The sequence below is a fragment of the Microcebus murinus genome, chromosome 6, assembly GCF_040939455.1.
Source record: "Microcebus murinus isolate Inina chromosome 6, M.murinus_Inina_mat1.0, whole genome shotgun sequence".
NCBI classification, from domain to species: domain Eukaryota; kingdom Metazoa; phylum Chordata; class Mammalia; order Primates; family Cheirogaleidae; genus Microcebus; species Microcebus murinus.
Genome location: NC_134109.1, coordinates 94,719,298 through 94,741,668, shown reverse-complemented (window position 1 = coordinate 94,741,668; position 22,371 = coordinate 94,719,298). Strand labels below are relative to the sequence as shown.

The 22,371-nt window shown below is 42.1% G+C and overlaps 1 protein-coding gene across 2 annotated transcripts in view; it reads right to left on the bottom strand.

Annotated features, from left to right (window-relative positions):
- Positions 1-22,371, bottom strand: part of AQP9 (aquaporin 9) — a 40,343-nt gene that overhangs the window by 11,343 nt on the left and 6,629 nt on the right. For both annotated transcript variants that reach the window (XM_012783036.2, XM_020286051.2), the window contains exons 2-4: positions 6,628-6,754; positions 2,140-2,277; positions 805-923 (exon numbers count right to left, since the gene is read on the bottom strand). In XM_012783036.2, coding sequence (XP_012638490.2) covers positions 805-923; positions 2,140-2,277; positions 6,628-6,754 — 384 coding nt within the window. The remainder of the gene's footprint in view (positions 1-804; positions 924-2,139; positions 2,278-6,627; positions 6,755-22,371) is intronic.

The window sequence follows — 22,371 nt, the reverse complement described above, 5'->3', positions numbered from 1 at the left end:
AACTTAGATACACTGGGAAAGATCTCCCTCCCTCCCTCCCTCCCTCCCTCCCTCCCTCCCTCCCTCCCTCCCTCCCTCCCTCCCTCCCTCCCTCCCTCCCTCCCTCCCTCCCTTCCTTCCTTCCTTCCTTCCTTCCTTCCTTCCTTCCTTCCTTCCTTCCTTCCTTTCCTTCCTTTTTTCCTTACACTCCCCTAACCAAGATGACCAGAAGCCTTCTCGGGACACAGTAGGGAGAAAGAGGTCTTTTGGGTTGACAATGCTGATCCTGCCTAAAACTGACAAGAACAGGTGTGCTTTTGGCTACACCACATAGGCCTGGGTGTCAGAAGCTTGTGCAAATGTCAATAAGGCAGAGACACATTTAGCTACCTTGAGGATTTGGAGAAACCTGTGCACATGGTAAGACACAGAGGATCTGTAGCACCCCAGACTCAAATACTAACTACCCTTCCCCGTTCTTGCCATGAGATAGAAATGCCTTCTCCTGTGGCCTCCACACTTAGACCAAGTGCTCAAAAGAGACAACAGTAGTGAGGTGGATCCCATTTTCCTCTACATGGGTTGAAATGTCCAGTCGTCCACTCTTTTCTGGGCCTTAACTGATGTGAAACAAGCATGTGTACTAAAGAGGAAGCAGAAAACTCTTCTAGTGGTATCAACTTCTGCAAAAGCAAAAAATTGTCAAGAACGCTTGGGTTATGCTCAACGACTTCTGCCTTTGGAAATACAACCTCTCCTTTCTGATAGGCCTCTAATGCTCCAATGCATTCACCTTATTATACAAAGTTAAGTCTTTGCACTTACTTGGTCTGCAAATGCATTCACCATAGATAGATATGGAGCTGGGTATGTTGCAAAAATGTGTGCTGTTGCATTTTCTCCCACGATGAGCAATTTTCCGCCAGCAAAGGACATAAGTCCATCTATGAAAGACAGAGCTCTGACACATTAGCATTCTCTGGGAAGGGTCGAGGGAGGCCTATTCCAAGCTGTGTGCTAAGCAACTGAGGTTCAACACTGAAGTTGAGCTTGGCATATCCATGTGGTTTGTCTCTCTCCACTTCATAGTATAGTAATGTTAGAGCTGCCCAGGGGAATCCCAGGATGGCAGGTCAAAAGTAGAAAGCCCTTCACTGCCTGCCCTCAATGGCCCACCAAACTCGGACCAAATCCTTTAGCCAGTGGAGTTCTAAGGAACCAACCTTCTTTTGGGAGGAATTCTTGGACTTTTCGAGATCAACCTAAAGCTGAAATAGGGTTTAGACCTGTTCCAGGCAGAATTCATAATTCCCAGCAGGTTCTCAGCAACCCTAATGCCACTCCAGAATTTGAGGGTATCACAGTCTAGTGAAGACACCCTTAGAGCCAGGGGGATGGCAGCCATCAGCACAGTTAGCACCAACCCTCGGCTGCTCTTGCCACAGAAGCTGGGTCTCGGAATCTCTGGTCCAGTCTTGAATTCCACTTTAGTCCTTTTAGATTCTAATTCTTAGGAAAACTCTCTGTAAGGAGAGGCTTTTTTTCCACAACCTATTTCCCTTGGGTGGTTCATAAATTCTAGTTCCTACAGTCTTCCATTTGAGAATCATAAGGTATCGGGGATTACCTTGGGTTAGACGAAGAAACTGCTGTAACAGTTGATTTCATGGAATACCATTTTTTAGGTTGAAGGGCTTTTGGAATAATTTAAATCATCTCATTTTCCCCACCTAACCCATGTCTCTGCCATGCCTCTTCCTTCAAAGGTACCTTCCCAGATTTCTGCTCTATACACTTACTGGTCATATCCTTTTCCACCGGTCAACACCACCTCCTTCCCCAGCCCAATTCGAGAAAGCAGCAGGAATCCACTGGCCTGTTGCTTATTTTGTGCATTTTCACACTGTTGTGCTGGTTAGGCCTAAAGACAGGCCACTTTCAGTTCTGTCCCCCATTTAAGGTATGACCATTTTCATTCACATTTCATGCATTTGCTCTACTGATCATGTTGGCCTCATTTTCTTAAATTTAAAACTTTCTGCCAAGTGTTGTAGAAGACTTCCTGTTCTCACTTTATCTCACCTCTTCCTCACAAGTGGTTCTGGCTTTCACACTATGCCCAGAGCTCTCCCTAACCTCACACTCAGGGGCTCTACTCACCATAGTAAATGCCGAAGAGTGTTGCAGCCCCCGCAAAGGCTCCCAAGAACTGGGCTCCCACATAAAATGGCAATTGGAACCACTTCATCCGTCCAAAGACACACATTGCAAAAGACACAGCTGGGTTGATGTGGCCACCTGCAGGGAAGAGAAGATGAGGAGAGGTGTCAGAGGGTGGGCTAGGAAGGAGAATCATAAGGAAAACCTTATCTGGAGACCTCAGGCAGAACTCAGTCTTCTAGGTAGAGAATTGTGTGAGGAGAAAAGAGGGGTGTGTGTGTGTGTGTGTGTGTGTGAGAAAGAGAGAGAGAAAGGGAGAGAGAGAGAGAGAAAGATAGGGAGAGAGAGAGAGAAAGAGAAAGAAAGGGAGAGAGACAGAGAAAGAGAAAGAAAGGGAGAGAGAGAAAGAGAGAGAGAGTGTGTGAGAGAGAGAGAGACAGAGAGAGTTTGGCATAGAGGAAGGGAGGACAAATAATCTTCATGGCACCCTTACATACTGTTCAGAATATTTATCTTTATGAAAAAGGAGTCAGATATAGAAAGAAACTGCCTGTGCTTAAGTGGCTCATTTTTAATGGAGTTTTATCTCTATATAAAGCAATAACCATGAATATAATAGATTGGTGTAACTGTTATCTTCAATATTTTTGTAAAAGTCAATTTGCTTATACAATATATGTGAAAGATTTAATTCTATGTCTATCAATTCCTCAGTCCATGCCCAGAGGCTCTAGAAACAATCTTAGGATTGAAAAGAGATGTTTCTTTAAGGAGAAAAGGTCCCTGGTCTCTGGGCTGGGCCTCTCCCTGAGGTTAGGGGTGTAGTTTATTTTGAGGTGGTCACAGTATCTGAGTGGAATCTCCTTAGTTCCTCTGCATGAACAATGACTTTCTCCCACACACAGAAAGGCAGAAACACTTCCCTCATCCCAGCCCACACTACAGCTAGAAATCAGCCTCTTTGGTTCTCAGCTAACCACAAGGTCAGACTGAGGCCACCTCCAGTCAAAACACCTCCCTGACATGAGGCCACCAACAAGAGATTGTTTTGTTTAACAAGCTCCTCTTCCAAAATGCTTCCAAATGTTTCCCTGAGGTAGATGTATGCTTATTAGCTCCTCACAAGCACCTCGAACTGGAACTATTATTTACCTTGGACCTCATAGCGTGCAAGGGATCTAGTAGGGGTTCCAGGCTGTATCTAGACTGCTCAGACTGCAGAGATCTGCAGAGAGGGGAAGTTGTTCGGGGGTCAGAGAAGGTGTGTCTGCAAAGCAACAAGGAAAAGGGTCCTAGAGGTGGCAGAAAGGCTCGAAAGGGAAGTGGACAAGTGGCACCCTGACCCCTTTGGCTGGAGACCAAGCAGCTACTAGAAATTTCTACCTGCAGACATGAGTGGTCACCCCTGGCTTACCACAAGGACAAAGGCAGAGCAGTGTGGTGGAAAGAACATGAGTACTAGAGTCAGAGAGTCCTGCACTCGAAGCTTGGCTCTGCCAAGCCCGTTGGGATGATCAGATTATTCATACGAAGAGCCCGGGGGTGCAGGCGGAGCCCACGAGGCACAAGATGAAAGTCTCAGGTGAGCAGAGTGAACTCTTTCAAGGTTCTGTTCTATGCAAATCTCCTCCTTCCCACAACCCATAAAAACTTAATGACAAATAAAATATAAGGTCATGTTTATCACAGAATAATCTAGATACTTCAGGGAGAGGCCCAGCCCAGAGACCAGGGATCCTTTCCCCTTAAAGAAACACCTCTTTTCAGTCCTAAAATTGTTTTTATAGCCTCTGGGCATGGGCTGGGGAATTGCTAGACACAGATTTAAGTCTTACACATATATTGTTTAAGCATATTGACTTTTACGAAATATTGAAGTTGATGGTTACATCAATCTATTATGTCTGGGGTTATTGCTTTATAGATAGATAAAACCCCATTAAAAATGAGCCACTTCAGCACAGCCAGTTTCTTTCTATATCTGACTCCCTTTTCATAAGGATAAATATTCTAAACAGTATCAAGATTATTCTGTGATAGACAACCTTATAGGTCATTTGTCATTAAGCAAAGTCATTTTGCTTTCACAACACATTTATTTTACTTACAAAACACTACAGCAAAAGCAACTACCATTAGGCAGCCTAAACACTTTGTGGAGGACACTGCCTAATTAGGGTGTTGTAGACTGGATTTGATTGTTACATCCCCCGGGGAGCGGGATGCTGTGACTTCCTCACAATGAGGTGGTGTTTTGTGTTTAAAGGCCAAGTGTCCACGGACTTCACCAGTCTGGGACCACAAAATGGGGTCACATTTATTTATGCCCTTATACATTAGTTATTTTGGGGATCCTCAAGTAGGGTCTCAAGTGTGCCCACAAACCAGTGTGATAGCTGCAGCCACCAAGAGACCGTCACCTCCCACACACAATCTTCTCCTATTCCTGCAGCTGCTAGAGCCAATGCTGATGCTACTGTCTGCGTAGACATGACAGTGGCCCAGCGTGTTGTCTCTGCATGTTCCCCAAATGTTCCCAAAGCCACCAGTCCTCAGGGAGCCTGAACCGTGCTAGGTGCTAAAGGGAGATGGAGCAATAAGGGCTCCCATTCCAACCCAATGCCACCGTTTACCAGCCAGTCTCAGAGAGCATTCTATTTGTATTTTGGGGTCTTGAGGTCTCTCGTAAACAATGTGGTCAGGTTCTAACCCTTACCCGGAAGTACAGCCTCTAGTGAAAATAGGCTCATCAGTTCTGGCCCTCGGCTCCCTAACCTCAGGGGTTTAACCCCAGTTTAGGGGCCACAGGAAAAGACCCCACACATCCCTTACTCCCTCTTCTCCTTCCTGCTGGTCCCTGCCCCTTTTCCCCCTACAGTGACAGCTGAAATCCCCAAGTATATCAAAGGACACCAACAGATATACACTGCAGTGGTGGTGAAGGTTGCTGATGACATCGGTGGGGTCACAGGCCAGTTAATCCCAAGTAACTGATTGATGACGTTCAGTTCAGAGTGTTATGCAGGCCAAATACTGCAAGAGAATTTCTGTACCTAAAAAATAGCTGAAAATACGCCCACATCTACACGGCATGGTTTGTAGAAACCATACTGATGTGAATATAGTGGGAGCTTGTGGGGGCAGCAGCGAAGCATCCTGCATGCTTGTTTTAAGCCAAGAGTGAGCTTGGTGTCTGGTTTCAAGACCTGCACTCTAGTTAACCCCTGGCACATTCAGGGAAGTCCCTGGTTGTTCTTGTGCCCTACTCAGGGTTTGCAGTGAGATAGGCAATATGGTGCTGGGATCACAGTGAAAGACTAACAAGAGTTTGAATGGAGATAGAAGAAACTGCTCATGCCAACAGTCACATATACAGGAATCTATAGCCCAGACCACCCCCAAGGTGCAAGTCTGGCTACTATATGAAAAGGGTGCCAGCCAAAAAATGGCCATTGCAGGTGCCCAGCCCAAGGAGTTCCTGGGAATCATTCTTTAGTGCTCCAGGGGCAGTGTTTGCCAGCAGGCAGCCAGCTTTCCTGCAGGATCCTCAGCCCAAGGCCCTGTCTACAGTGTCCTTCCCATAATACAGCATTGGAAATACTGTATGAGAATGGGGACACGAACCTTACTGTCATGCAAACCTGGGTCAAATCCTTGCTCCGTGTCTTTACCAGCTGCAGGATTTCTAGCAATTTACTAAATCCCCCCTGCAAGAGGGATTTCTCTGGAGAAGGGAGGCAGTAATACCTGCCTCACATGCTGTTGTAAAGGACAGGGAGAGAAAGGGTGGCCGGCACCCAGCACAGCGCACAGCATGCAATGGCAGCTCAGTTCTTGTTCTTCCCTTTTCACCAACAGAATGCATGCACCAGGCTGTTCAGAGATTCTGAGCACCTGGATCATTTCCACCGCCCCTCCCTAAGTCCTCAGACTACATTAAATATCATCATCTCATTTTGCTTTTGAGAACCTTGTGCACGGCTTCTAATCAGCCCACTTCTTGGGGCAGGATTAGACTGGGACCTTCCAGACCAGAGCTGCACTTCCATGAAAGCACCATCCAGTTTGCAAGAGGCTCAGACTCTCCCTGACGGCTGTGGATAGAGGTCCATGGACTTGCCTATGTTGGAGTGACCTTCACTGGCTATTCACAGGCTATCTACGGGCGATTGGGAAATGGCTTCCAAATGTGGGATCAGGCAAGTAAAAGATCCCAACAGCTGATGAAAAACATGACGCTGTGGCCAAACCTAGGAATGAATCAGTTGTGAGTTCTAACCCCCATCTCTGTCTCTTGCTAAATGTTGCTTTTACACAAGTCACTTACCATTCGCTGGCCCTTTTAATTTTATCATCTATAATAATAGGATCCAAAACATATTCCTGCAGGATTGTTGAGATCTAAGTAAATAAAGGTATGTAAAGCACCCAGCACTGTGCTAGCACATGGGAGTGTTAATAGTAGCTAATATTATTTCTACTACTTACCAGAGACACCTGCCGTCGTATAAATGGCCATTACGACTGCCATTGCAAATCCAACATTCATAGTGACGACTCCTCCCGAAGCACCTCGACTGAGGATAGCTTGGGCAACAGAGCCACATCCGAGGACCTGGAATGAGAAGAAAACTCAACAATGGAAACTCACAGTAACTAGAAATATTTTTTTTAAAGCGAATGCATGGTTTGGGCTGCCTTGGGTTTTATACAAATCAACTTATAATGATCCAGCTATGTATGCACAGATAGAAGCATGGTGGCTCTGGCTTACAAATCAGCTCTACTTACTGGGCCTGCACAATGTTCAGATTTTGCCTACATTTATACATCAGGTAATTTCATGCAATGATCCAGGCTTCTGGCCTTTTAAAAAAAAATTAAACTTCTTTATTTTAAGATAATTATAGAGTCATATTTGCATAAGAAATAATACAGAAAGGTCTCGGGTACCTTTTATGCATTGGTTCCTTTTGATGAATCAGAAGACCCAGCAAGCCACAGGGAAATAATCCGGAGCAGAGTAGCAGTTGGCTGCTCCCTAACAGAGCTCATGCCTTCCCCATTGGCTCGCTTCACTTCACTCATTTAGGTCACCTTCCTGGCCCCTGTAGGCATTTGAGGTTGAGATGCTTGCTCTAGTGGCTCCCAGCATAAGCCAGATCAGGCACACAAACGATCGTGCACACATCCAATTAGTAGCAAGGCCATTTGGACCATGTCTTAGAAAGAGTGTCTGATATGCAAGAAAGCCAAAGGAAAACTGTCGGGGGGATAGATTTGGCAATCAGGCCTTCCTCATCTCTATGTCTGTCCTTCCTCCCTGATGTGGCTGTAGTTTCCTAGAGAGCAGAGGCTGCCAGACTCATTGCTCCTTGTCTTCCCTGCTGCTTCTTGTCTTCCCTGGGGCACCACGCACAGTGCTGTGCTCATAGTAAGCACGCCGCAGACAGTTGCACAGTGGAGATGAACTGTGGCAGTGGGTCTTCCACAACCTTCGGCTGGTAGAGGATATTTTGGGAAATGGAGTCAGTATTCAGAACGGTTTAGAATAAATAAATCATGGTGCATCCATTCAGTAGACTGCTAAGTAGCCACAACATAGAATGAAGGAGGTCTGTGTGTACCAAAGTGGAAAGGTCCCCAAGGTATATTATTAAAATTTATAAAAATGATGCATAACAGTGTTAAAACATACTGCCAATTGTATTGAAAATACCATTATATGTGTTCCTTTTTATATACATGGCCTCTTTACCGAACAGACAAGAATCAGGAAATGGGGTTGGATTCCATGGGGGAAAGTGAATGTCTGGGACAGGTGTTGGAAGAGAATTTTTTATTTTATACCTCCCCCTTTTTTTAGAAAGAGTGTCTGATTTTAGAAAGAGTGTCATGTATTTCCTAATTTTAGAAAATAGGTCCTACATATTCATTGAACAACCAGTTAAAACCATTTAATCACAGTCCATTAAAGAAATGCTCAGTGAAGGACAGTTCTTGGGAAAGACGGAACAGTGGCATGCCACCAGCTGTCATCCTGCTGTGGTTTGGGAAGCCAGTGTGTCCCTAGAGGTATAAGTTCTGGACTACAGGAAGCGTTAAGATGATTGCTCTTTGTATGTTGAATAGGGAAAACTTTTCCTAGAATAGAGAGTCCAGTTTGGGGTTCATAACCCAAGAAGAGCAACTGACTTGATGCAGGACTCAGCATCACGTCAAGCTATCGGTATCACTTAAGGGCAGGGAAACAGGACATATAGGTGGAAATGTTTCAGAAACAAATGTATTTTAGCAAAAAGAGATTACCAATGCAATGGCTTCTTATCAGGAAGATGATAACCTGCTACTGTGTCTCTTCACAAAGGGGTGAAAAGGGAAGAGCATGAACCTGAACTATGAAAGTTTGCACACAAACGATTTCCTGTTTGTGATGAGTTGATTCTAAATAGCTCCCCCACGGCTCATCTGCTGAGGTCCTTTAGAGAAATACAATTTATGAACAAGAGATATTTGATACACAGAGAATGGTTTCAGTTTACTCCTCTCTGAAGGCAGAGGAATTACATAGATGATCTTTTAATGTCCCTTCCAGGACATACCTCTAAGATGTATCGATTGTCTTCGTTCTAACTGCTGGGTAGTAAGTGGGGGGTGGCAAGAAGGCGAGCTCGGCCTCCCTAGGGAAGCTCTTGGTCTGCACATCGCATGCACAGGGCGGCCTGTGACTTTACTCATTGTCTTCGCTCCATACCCTAATGCAGAGCGTTAAATAAAGTCACAACAGAACATGTTCCCTTTCTCTTTTCAAAAAATAATCCCCTGAGTCCATTTCATAGCCCACCAATGTCCCCTACATTTGACATTATTTTTCCTGGAATCCCTATCTATTATAATAACTGTTGGAATTAAAACCACATTGGTGTCTCTCTTTTTAATGTAAAGCCAATCAAATGCTCTGGGCACAACTTCCAAGCTAACTGACATTTTAGGAGTATCTCCTGAAAAGAGGAATAAAACAATGCTGACAGCAGAGATGACCTGATTTAGACGACCAAGGCTACAAAGAGACACACCCAGAGAGAGGCCAGGCCTGGGCTGTTATTGCTTTCCAAATAAGTGTCTCCCCTCTTTTATGGTTATGATGCACATGCACTTGTGCTAGTCTAGAGGGGACATAAAAGCTTTAAATGGCTCAAGTGGACCTGGGGAGGCCTCTGCCCTGTCAAATTTCTCTATGATTAATCCTCAACTCTTCCACCCTAGATGCTGAAATTGCTTTTCTAAGGAAGGTAATCGATGCTGTGTGCTGTGGGAAAGAAATTAGGAGATGAGATGAGCAATGTGGGGACTTCAGTTATCCTCATCAGAATTGCCACTCAGAAGATTGCAGCCCAGATTTGCAGCATTGCATCTTAATTTTAAAATATATTTATTGTAGCTTGAAAAGCAATGAGGCAGATGGGTATCTGCCTACTAGCATCTTCTCTTGCCTATCTCCTGCCGCCCGTGTTCACAGCGCCGGGAAGGCAGACCGTGGGCATTCTGGTTTCCTTGTGCATGCTCAGTGTATATATTTTTTCCTTCAAAACTAAGAGAACTGTTCTTTATATTATTGTCAATAAAATTTCCAACATGGTTCCCTGCTCTAACTTTTAACCACTTCGGGACCAGCGTCGACTGTAGTCGACGGCCACAGATGAACGCGCACAGTGACTTTAGCCAACAGTAGTGATATGACTTTTCTAATTTTGCATTTATCAAAATAAAATTGTGAACATTTAAAAATAACCTAATGAAAACATAAATGTCTATGTTACCTATTCTGATTTACATTACAAGTAAAGCTGCCTGTAAAGTAAAAGGAACTTTCAGTGCTTTAAAGCTTTCCTCATCACACGAGAGAAAAACAGATTCGTCGTCAATGCACAGGACAAACTATCATGCGGACCGTGAGTGCCGGCTGTGGGCAAGGTTTCACAGCCGGTGAGCGCCTTACCAAAGTGGTTAAGAACTTCCAGACTTTGCCCCTGCTTAGACACAGAAAGAGCCCATCACCATATCCATCCTGTCTTGATTTTTCTGGTCTCCCCATTCAGAAAGCATTTTAAGATCCATTGCCCATTCACATCCTTTTAACTAACTCTCTTCTCTGAAATTCAGTTGTATTGTCCATACTATACAATCAGTTCTTAGTTATTTTCCAGATGCCTGATCTTGATTTCCCTATCTAGAAACCAATCTCTCCGGTTCATTTCCATAGCAATAGTTGATAATATGCTGGTCTCTTCTACCTCATTCTGTCCCCTTGGGTGTTCTGCTTCCCAAGTCTACCACCCATTCCTCCTCTGCAGGTCTTCTACAGACCTCCAAGGTCTCTTCCACCTTCTTGACAGAATCTGGCACTTGCTCAAATCTAGCTGCTTTCTCCATAAGAGTTGGAAAAGTCACATAATCATGTAGAAGATGCAGGGCATGAAAAAGCCATGGATCTAGTCTTCACTGTGTCTTTCACTGTGTCCTCCGAGCTCCTCAATCATCTCATTCATATTCTCCCCATAACTCCACCAAGGCTTCTCTTCTCTCATCCATTCAACCAGCCCAACTGCCTTTCTGCAAATAACAAAATGACACCACCTTCTACTTGACGCAGCACCTATTTGTGGACTTGAAGATCAATGGCGATTCAGAGTATCATACAAACATTGTATTCCAGTTATCCAGAGATGCATAATTAGCTATCCACAACTGAGTGGCTTAAAATGATAACATTTATTTTGATCATGAATCTGCTATTTGGGCAGGATTTTGTGGGGCATCTCATCTCTGCTCCATTTGGTAGCAAATGGGGTGGCTCGAAAGTTAGAGCACTGGAATTATCTGGAGGCTCACACATTCATGTGTCTAGGGGTTGATGTTGGCTATCAGCTGACACCTTAGCTGGGACCTACAAATGGCTCCTCCGTGTGGCTTGGCTTCTTCACAGCAGGGTGGCTGGGTTCCAAAAGTGAGCATCATATAAGGTGCATACAGCATCATGCTGGTTCTGAACTCCATAGCACACAGAAGGAATCTGATATAGGCACTCTCCCTACAAGGTCCTAAATAGGTGTTCACCTGACCCATGTTGGATCACCTTTAGGGATAGGAAGCTCGTGACCACATTAGACAGCTTGTTCTACAAATTTGTTATTGTTCATGTGCTTGGGGAGTCCTTCCTCATATGAAGTTGGAGGCTTCCTTCCTGTAACTTCTGTCCATTAGCTCCACTCCCGCCCTTGGGACCATGGAGAATAGGCTGTTTCACTTATCAGACACTCTAATAAGTGGAGGGAGCACGATGTCCTTCCTGAGTTCTATCTTCTTCCGGATACTTGTCCCTTCATCTTTGTCCCAGTGAATCTCACCTAGATAAGCTAGGTTGTCGGTATCCCTCTTAAAACATGGAGCCCAGGAAGGGCACAATACTCTCGCATTTTTGCATCACATTATGACATGTCAATGAACCCTGCACCTTCTGCTCATGGCTTCTATTGTCACCTGGTGGGGCACTTAGCCATAGGATATTTACTGCTCACACATATTTACACCTGATTTTCTCAACGTTATAACAAGATTTGCAAGAGAATGCATTGAACTTCTTTGTTTCTGCAACAGCTTCTAGTATATTGGTGGTAATTAAAAAATAGATCCTAGACATTATTTCCACATATGACACTTGGTGGCTGTGTAAACTAACATGTTATTTCTCAGTCTCAGCTTGCTCATATGTTAAAGGGGAATAATAATACCTTCCAGGCTGTGTCATAGGGGCTTTCAATAAAAGATCAAATGAGATAGCATTAATGAAGGCACTAATTAAACAGCAAAGGGCAGTACTAAGTGCAGGAAGTTATTGTTTTTAGCATAAACTCAGAAGGAAAACTCTAGTTTAGGGTGAATAAGTTAAGACAATGCAACCCATGAACTTAACTGCTAACTCACTGCCAGGCAATAAAAATACATCTATTACAGATAATAGAAATAGCTGCTGTTTCATTACTAGTCATGGGATCAAATTTTGGGGGTAAGGGAGAAGCTGATAAAATTTTCAAGTTATTACACCTATTTGTGATTGTTCTCCAAAGATGGGTCATTTCACAGTTGGCAGGTTTTTAGTGCTTTTGGTAGGAAAGCAACTCAAGAGAAGAGAAGGGTAAATGCTGTTTTTATTATCAAGTTCCATGCATGGCAGGAGTGAGAGAATTTCAATGGAAAAGGAAGAAAGACATTGGAAAGGCAAAATTTCTACAAAAGATTGATTGGTGTGTGAGGTGCTCCCCAAGTCATTCCCAATCACCCAGACCAAAGATTCTGGAACCATCTGGTGTTCTTTCCCCTTCTCTCCCTTGGTCGTCCATAGTCAGTCATTCCCACATCTTTATGAGCCTTCGTCTGTAGCCTCCAACCAATGTCCCTGCATCTGATCTCTCCCCAGCTGGTGAGCATACCAGATGATGCACCACATCCATGCCACCTCCCTGCTGCTCAGGACATGCCAGCACAAAGTCCTCAGGCTGGTACCCAGGGCTCTCCATTGCTCTGTCTTATGATTCCCAGCCACAGTTCTGCCCAGTATTCCTTAGCATAAATCTTTTGCATCAGCCAGGCTGACATCCTAGTCACTTTGAGTCCTTTGAGCTGATGACACTCATTCCTACCTCTGTGCATTTGCTCATACTATACCTTTTAGAAGAAATGTCCTTTTCCTGCTCCTTCCCCAGCTAAACCCAATCTATTCTTAATGCTGAGCTGAAACTCAACCTTTTCCATGGGGCTTTCTCTGACAACGTAAGCTCTCAACAGCCTCTTTTGCCTCCTCTACCATGTCTATACATTGTCACTTCATTACATACCTACCACCAGGTCTTGTGGCACCCTACTAAGACTATGCTGCCTACTAGGGCAGCCCATTCTTCCATATATTCATGCTCAAATAGTATTTGATCAAAGGTATTAAAATATCTAAACATAAGCAAGGGGAAAAACCTATTTCCTCTCCCTGCTTTTAAGAGAAAGCAGAAAAAGAGAAAAAACTTAGTTTGGGTTATCCATCTGACAAGAGATTAATAACTAGAATATTTAAGGAGCTCAAATAACTCAATAGCAATATAATAATAATAATAATCCTATTATAATAGGGAAAAGATCTGAATAGAAAAAACATAAAAATGGCCAACAGGTATATGAAAAAGTGTTCATCATCATTAATTATCAGAGAAATGCAAATCAAAACACAATGAGATATCATCTCACCCCAATTAAAATGACTTTTATTAAAAAGACAGGGAATAATGGATGCTGGTCAGGATATGGAAAAAGAGGAACACTTTTACACTGTTGGTGGAAATGTAAATTAGTATAGCCACCATGGAAAACAGTATAGAAGTTCCTCAAAGAACTAAAAGTAGAACTACCGGATGACCCAGCAATTCTGCTATTGGGTTTAAATCCAAAGGTAAGGAAATCAATATATTGAATAAATATCTGCACTCCCATGTTAATTGCAGCACTATTCACAATAGCCAAAATAAGGAATAAACTGAAGTGCCTATCAATGGGTAAATGGTTGAAAAAAAATGGCATATAAACACAATGGAATATTATTCAGCTATAAAAGGAACAAAATCCTGTCTCGTGTGGCTGCATGGATAAAACTGGAGGTCATGTTAAGTGAAATTAGCCAAGCACAGAAAGACAAATATTGCATGTTCTCACTCACATGGGGAGCTAAAAAAAAAAGTGGAGATCATGAAGAAAGAGAGTAGATTGGAGGTTACTAGAGGCTGGGAAGGGTGGAAGGGGACGAAGAGATGTTGATTAATTGGTACAGATAGTTAGAATGAAGAAATAAGACCTAATGTTCAAAATATCAGTGGGTTGACTATAGTTAAAAATAATCTATTATATATTTCAAAACAGCTAGAGGAGAATAATTCAAATATTCCTAGCATAAAGACAAGACAAATATTTAAAGTGATGTATATCCCAATTACCCTGATTTTTTAACTTTACACATTATGTGAATGCATTAAAATATCACATGTACCCCCAAAATATATATATATATCTACTGTGTATCAATTTAAAAAAAGAAAACCAGGAAATAAAACTATCCTGAATAATCTTACTTTAAAAGACATACAGAAATAATAAATAAATAGGAATCTCACTCTAAAAAAACTTAGTTTTGGGGTAGGATGTGGAAAGTGGGAGGTGTAATTTATAAAAAATACCAGTTGGGACTGTTAGGCAGTTTCCGACTGAGCCATGACTCTATGACAAGCTGTTTGCTGGACACAATGTGAAACCTAACATGGTGAAGTGACCATGATGAACTGAAATGCTGGGGATGGGGAGAGGGAATAACCAGCCTGCAGATTTTATTGCACTTGGCCCTTTTCAAATCTTTTCTATATTTATTACCTCCTTTCAAAGGGTAAAGCGAGATGTTTCTAGCAGAATGCATAGTGCATGAAGAACACTTAATAAATATTTGTTTAGTGATTATATAAGACCTGAGTCCTTAAAAAAAAAAAAAACAGTAGTAAATGAAGTTTAGGAATTCCTTAGGAAAATGTTTGTGAAGGCATGCAACCTGGGGCCAGGGATCATCAAAGAAATGTAATGATTGCAAGAAGTCTGGGATTTATTTTTTGTGAGCTTCAAACGTTGTCCAAAAATGGAAAAAAACAGCATGTCTTGTATCTACCTTTTGTGATTCAGGATTTTCAGAATCAATGGATACTAAAAGGACAGTTACCACCCTATTGAGTTCTTAAAAACTTTTGAAACTAAAAAGTTCTCCTTGGGAAACATTGTCACAGGCTTTGGAATAAATACAAAGTGTTTAGCATCTTGACTCCTCTGTTGAGGGTAGTGTGAATAAAGGAATGCAAATACTAGCTGCCATCTATTTGGTTCATTCTTTGTGCCAGGTTCATGCTAAGTGCTTTACCTGCATTCCTTTATCACTATCCCATCACTAACTTACAATCATCCTGGGAGGTTAAGTATTATTTGGAGGAGGAAATTGAGCTGAGAAAGGTCAAGTAACTTGCCCAATTTTACATGACTATAAGGAGACAGAACCATTGATCACGGGTCTGTCTTAATCAGGGGCTTTTAACCATTACACATTGGATGAAGCAATAGGTCATCAGAAGCAACCAATGCTCCCAAGAATTCATGGAAATATTCAAGGTGGACACTGGGTCTTCCACAGGATGTGGGATGGGGGTGTCAGTTTTTCCATTTGCATGTTGAAAACAAAGGGCTGTCTGGGAAAGTGACGACTTGGAGACCCCAGGTAGCTGCCCTCTGTTGTCAATCTATTCACTATAAAGGGCCTCATTGTAAGCCAGGTAGGTCACTTTGAGGAGAAAGGACTGAGGCTGAAACTAACTTGGGAGCCTCCTTGTAGTTCCTGGACAAGTGGCTTTTCTGGTGACAACAAATGTGGTCACTCTGATTTAGAAAATACCCAACATTTGTGCATTTTCATCAAAGCTTCCCGGTAACCCAGAGAAAAATCCTTTTCAGCTCCAATTTTCCTTCCTTTCTCAGAGAGCAGTGAGATAGTTTGGTGATTACCTCCAGCATTTCCAATTTGTGCAAACCCTGTATTTTCCGTTTCTTTTGCTTGATTTCTATGCCCCTCATGGACAACTTCCATTGCATGACCAGGTGCTCACCAGTGGAAAACTAGACTGAATGGCAGATTCAGCCCTTTCTTCTCTTGTCCTTTCTTGCTCTCTCCTGTCCTCAGAGTATCTTTCAACTTTGTGGTCATCACCACCCACTTCCTCTCACGCTGACTGCATAGGCCCAATGCTGGCAGCAAGAGTGGGCCTAGAGCGGGTCTTTCCACACTGATGGGCCACACCCACCACCACGTAGATTTCCGGGGCCCTGGCCAGCATTGGGGAACTTACTCAGCATTCACAGCTATTCTCAACACCAAACCCCAAGAAGCCAAACAATTCCCCACCTCTGCCTGCCCCTTAACTAACTTTCACTGAACCAGAGCCAACCAAGTAACCTGGGTGGACGTTCTAAACTTCCTCAAAACCTTTAAATCTCATGCAGTCAGTATTGTTTTATTTTGTTCTCTTAAAGGCTTATCTAGGAAGCGAATATCATCCTTTAATCCAGTTGTACCAGTTCGGGGCACATTTGCTACATGCCATGTGGGCAGCAGCAGTGCCACCAAGAACATGAGATATAGATGATTGTTTTACCTCCTACATTACTGTAGGTCTTTTCAGATGTAAGAAGGGATACATTTAAATTAAAAATACCCGCAAGTAGACAATTTGTCATTAAATGATGCAAATGTTTATAAAAGAGAAGTCAGTATTAAAAGAGCATATCTGTGGCAACACATATTTTAAATCAAATGATTTGTTTTATATACAAATATATACATATGTATGTACGTGTGTATGAAATGTATGTATATCATATATATGTATATATATGTATTCTCATTTAGTCCCTATAATAACCTCAAGGTGGAGGAAAACTCTCTTGTTTCTATCTAAAGAAAACTTGGGACAAAGAAATTAATTTGCCTGAGGACATACAGCTAGTGAAAGGATCTTTTTGAACCCAAAGTTAATGTTTATTTGTGTCCAATGTTCATGTCCCTTCACTTCCACTAAAATGCCCTCAACTGGACCTTAGTCAAACAAGTAGTTTATACAGATTTGTGCTTCAGAAGTCTGTCTTTCAAAAGATCAAATTATGCAAAACTAAGATTCCCAAATTTATAAGCACCTTTAGTTGGGGTTTGGCATTTACTCAACTATTCCTTCCTTCTTTCATTCATTCATCCATATGTACGTACATTTGAAAATTCCAATTGTCAACCATGGTGCCCGGTGGTAGTGGGGACACAAAACGCCAGGCACAGGTCCTCTGGGAGCTTGCAGACCAGTCTGAGAGATGGGATAGATAACTGTAGTACAAACCCAAGTGGTAAGAATCACAAGGACAGTACGAATGAAGTATGGTACTGTCATTTAATGTTATAAGCTTGTTAATGAATGGCTTCGACATTTATGACCGGAGAAAGTACACATGAGGGTATGATTTTGTAATCCAGCTTTACTAAGTAGATGGTGGCTATTTGGACATTTGTCTCCTCAAATTGTTGAATTATTTGATCAGTACCCCAAATAATTCAATCACCTGACATAATATTATTAAATCTGAGATTATATTAACATATGCACATGAGAGTATAACGAATTGGCATCAGGAACTTAAGGTGCTATGAGACCAAGGTTTCTCTTAAATAAAAATGGTTTACATGCTATTGCCTCAACCACTTTTGGCAGGTGGTAGGATGGGAAAGGAAAGGACCATGATATAGCACATATGAGATTTCAATTTCCAATAGCAAAGCCTCCTGTAAACAGATGATCCCAAGCAGAAGGCTTAGACTCTCACAATCTCTTCATTTGCCCTTTCCTGGTTGAGGATGTTTTGTCTTTATAGAATGTAGTTCAGGGTGTCTTTAGAGTAGAGTCACAAACTGGAGTCCATGGCTGGAGGCAGCTATGAGTAGAATTGACCCAAAGATGTACCTTTCTTTGGCCAACATGGTGGTTACAAAACATTTTTTTAATTCTTGCTAGTATTTAAGCATAGAGAAATTACACATCAAACTCCAGATTTCTGACCACTCTTAAAAAACTGGAAAATCTGGTAAAGCCTTGCCCCATATATGTCTAGCCATGATGGAGAGGGTCTGGGTGGCAGATGCCCCCTTGAGATAGGGCATGCAGTATCCACTTACTCCTACCACACCATGTCCACTTCACTCATATATGTTGCCTATGTGGTCTTAATAACCCTTTGGGACTATTGACTCCTACCTTAAGGTCTAGGAAGAGGAACCCATGAAGCTTTTGGTGCCAGTGATTTCCTGGCCCTACAGATAGCTGGTGATAACACACCTGGGCTCAGATGCAGCAGAACCTCCCAACTCCTGGAGGAAGGATCTGTGGCTACCTTCAATTCAACGACTATGCATGGGGAAAATTTTAAGGTGGTGGTCACAGAGCAACCAAAACCCACAATCCTCAATCTTGAGATCCACTCACTTTGGTGCTTACCAGAGACCTCCCTGCTCTTGTAAGTATTTTGCTTCTTATATCTGGAGAAGGAGAACAAACAGCAGCCCATCAGCACAGCTTTCTCTGCAAACCTTGGCCCTCCAGCCTTGTGTTGTGGGTATTTGTTACAAAAGTCCCACATACATCCTACTCCACCCGTTTATGTTGGCATATTCAGTTTATGTGACTACAGCCATTCGAACAAATAATGATAGTCAGCAATAATAGCAGATATTCATTAAGTGCTTTTTATGAGCTAAGCACTTTACACTCATTAGCCCATTAGTCCTCACAACAACCCTATGAGTTAGGTTCTCTTACTTTTATTTTACAAATAAGGAAAGCAAAATCTAGAGAGGGTAAGAGAATTTCTTACATTTGCACAAGTAGTAAGTGACGAGGCTAAGGTTTTACTGCACATAATTTTGATCGGTGGACAGGGAAAAGAGGAAACAGTCGCAGCATGTGCACTGTGGGCTGGGCGTTCTTGCCTGCATTACCTCTGTTATTCCTTCCAATACTTAATCCCTAGTTAAACACTAAAAATCATATTGCTAATAAATTGCAGTATCCAAATGTGGAGCCAGGTCCCCTGATTCCCAACCCTGTGCCCCTCCTGTGACAGCCGTGGCTGCTTCTGTGGGTCTACTTGTTCCCTTTATTAGGACAGAATGCATATTTATGCACAGCTTTGCAGTCAGTTAGTTTTCCAGCTGGAAAATAAAACTTTCTCACTCATAACAAAAATAGTCACAAAGAGCCAAGACTAAAACCTGGACATTCTGGTTAAAAATAAATTATCTGGTGGCACGCAGCCTGAGAGACTATCAGAATGCGATCAATCATCCCTCAAGGACCAGCTGTACTTGAAAAGAGATGATATTAGGGAAGGCTCATAAAAAAAGAGGAATCTGCAATTTGAGAAGCAGGTGAATGGGCAGATGGCCAACCTCTGTGCTCTCCAAGGAGAAAAAAAGTACCAAGAACCAACTCAGGGCTCAGAAACGAGAGGTGATTGAACTCTATTATCTCTCCCAGGCTGAAAAGAACAATGCTCTCCTTTTCTGATGCCACCAGGCATTCACATCCCTCAGCTCATCCCAAATGCTGACCTGGACAGGAACTTGGGCGTGATCCCAAGGGCCGGGATAAAAAAAACTAGGCATTTACTTATTAAGGTGTGCTTGCTTGTGTTGGGGGAGCTGTGGGTCTCAGAAGGCTGTGCTTGAATGGGGGGGGGGTGGTTGCTGAGAAATGTTGTCCCCCGTCCACAGTGCCAACAATGTCAAGTATGCCTCGGGTCACCCTCAACCTGGAAGACCCCCGGAGATGGAGTGGTTCTGGGGACTGGTGTGGTTCTTAGGTGCATTCCAGGGCCTGAGATTCTTAAAGTATGTTCCACAGGTCATCAGTCCTATGAGATGCTCCTTAGAAAAGGGGGTTTGTGGTTAAGAAGATGTGGGGGAAACTGTATATTCTATTCTCCTCTTAGAGGGGTACAGTGAACATTAAAGGCTCTAATAATTCTTTCAGCTGAGAAAACTGCTTAGCCAGTGTCTCTCAAGCATATACAGGAAAGATAGCATCTTTTTTTTTTTTGCTTAATTCTTATTCACTTATGAAATTAGTGTTTCTAGAACACATTTTGAGCAACTCCCTAAAATACTTGAAGAGACACACCCCGCTGGGTGAGCTCTTTCATGGGGGGACAAAGGGATGAAGAAAATACATATGAACACGTACAATTTTTTAAATTACAAAATGGTAATTTGGCAAATTATAAAATATAAGAAATTTTGTTTCCTTCTTTCCCTAAATTTCAAATATTATTATCCACAGGTAACTAATAGCAATACTTTCTGGTATGTTCTGTCAAAAATGTGTTTGTGTGTGTGTGTAAAGAGAGCATGGTATTTTGTGCATACCATTTTCCGGCTGCTTTTTCATTTGAATAGCTTAGCACTCTTTCCATATCTACATGTAAACATTATTTTTAATGGCTCTAAGGAGTCCATTGCATGGATGCACCCCCATTTCTTTAACCAATCACCTGCTGATAGACGCATAGGTTTTTCCTGGGAGGTTTTCCCATAAGAAAGCCTGAACTTCCAGGGAGACTCTAAGGCATGTGGGCTGATCCTAGGTGGAGAGGGACTAAGCTCTCAAGTTCTCTGTGGACTGTGATGGTCATGTCTTAGCATGATCATCCAACCAATATAGAGAAAAGGGGGAGGGACATTTTGCTGGTATTTTGTCTCCCAGTGCATTTGTTTTGCTTAGCAGTTTCAGTGAACTCAGCAATTCTACCCCGGACATGAACTTAGGTGCATACTAGGTGTATAGAGTAGCCTTCACGGCTGGACTATGTCAGCAATTTGAACGGTTTCATTAGTCGTTATCTCAAGTTTTATGAGGCCTCTCCTCCTCCCAGCCCTTCACTCTATGTCATGTCTTCATCACAGGGCGGATGAGTAAAGGAGAGCCAGCTTCTCTCTCATTCCTGTGTTGTCCTTTCTTGTCAAGTAATGAGAATATGTTGCAACGGGCTTTGTCACTAAAGGAAAACTAAGCAAACCCTGGAAAGTAGGAAAAAAAAATATTTCCCTTTGAAAGTAGCTGAAACAGTGAGTTGTCTGGGTCGAAATTAAAACTCATGGATCAAAAGCAGAGTCCTGTTTGGCAGAATCAAGTTTGACCGCAGGAGTGTGCAGCCCTCAGATCAGTGACCCAGAGCAGGTTTTTCTCCCCAAGTCCTTTGGAACTGTGGAATTTCCCAGGCGAGTCTGGCCTTTCACATTCATTGCTGATGAGGGGAGGCCCACAGGAGAATTCTCTTTCAGCTGGTACTGACTCCAGGTCTAAGGATGTGAGTAGAACCAGGCTCATTTGGAGGAAGCATAGAGGCCCTTCATCATTCATGGCCACACATCCCACTTGGGGATAAAAGGAGCAGATAAAGAAAATGTGATGTGTGTACACACACACACACACAAACACACACACAGTGGGATACTGTGCAGCCTTACAAAAAAAGAAATCTTGTCATTTGTTACAACACGGATGAATCTGGAGGACATTGTGTTTAATGAAACAAGCCAGGCACAGAAAGACAAATTTTGCATGATCTCACCTATATGTGGAATCTTAAAACATCAAACTCATAGAAGCAGAGAGTAGGCTGGCATGGGGGTGGGGACAAGATTGGGGACATGTTGGTCAAAGGATACAAAATTTCGGTTAGACAAGAGAAAAAAGTTCAAGAGCTCTATTGTACATTATGGTGACTATAGTTGATAACAATGTATTGTATATTTGAAAATAGCTAAGAGGCTAGATTTTAATTGTTCTCATCAAAAAAAAGGTATGTCAGGTAATGCATATGTTAATTAGCTCAATTTAGCCATTCCACAATATATACATATTTCAAAAGATCATGTTGTACACCATAAATATATACAATTTTTATTTGTTAATTTCAAAGTTAATTAAATTAATTTTTAAAAACTTTAAAAGGTACCACTCACATTAGTAACAAAAACTATAAGGTCCCTAGAAAAATATCTAACAAAAGATATATATGGCTAATACAAAGTAAATTATTAATATAAAACCTTAGTAAGACCTACAAGACATACCTATAAAAGAAGAGCTATTTCACATTCATGGATGAGAAAATTCAATATTATAAAAAGTCAATTTTATCCAGAATAATATATAAACTCAATGTAATTCCAGTCAAAATATCTACAGTGTATGGAACTTGATAAACTAATCTTATAATTCATATGGAAAAATAAAAGGTTAAAAATAACCAAATATAAGAAAATAAAAGATATTTAGAAAGTGATTATAATAAAAATACATGTCATTGGTGCAAGTTCCTACAAATAGACCAATGGAACTGAAAGTCTAGACATGGAACCACATATATATGTGAACTGGTGTGTGATATGGATGTCATTGCAATCAGAAGAGATAAGATAGGCTGGTCAAAAATGATACTGGGACAATTATCTATCCTTCCAGACATAGATAACATTCACCTACTTCACATGACACACCAAAATAAATT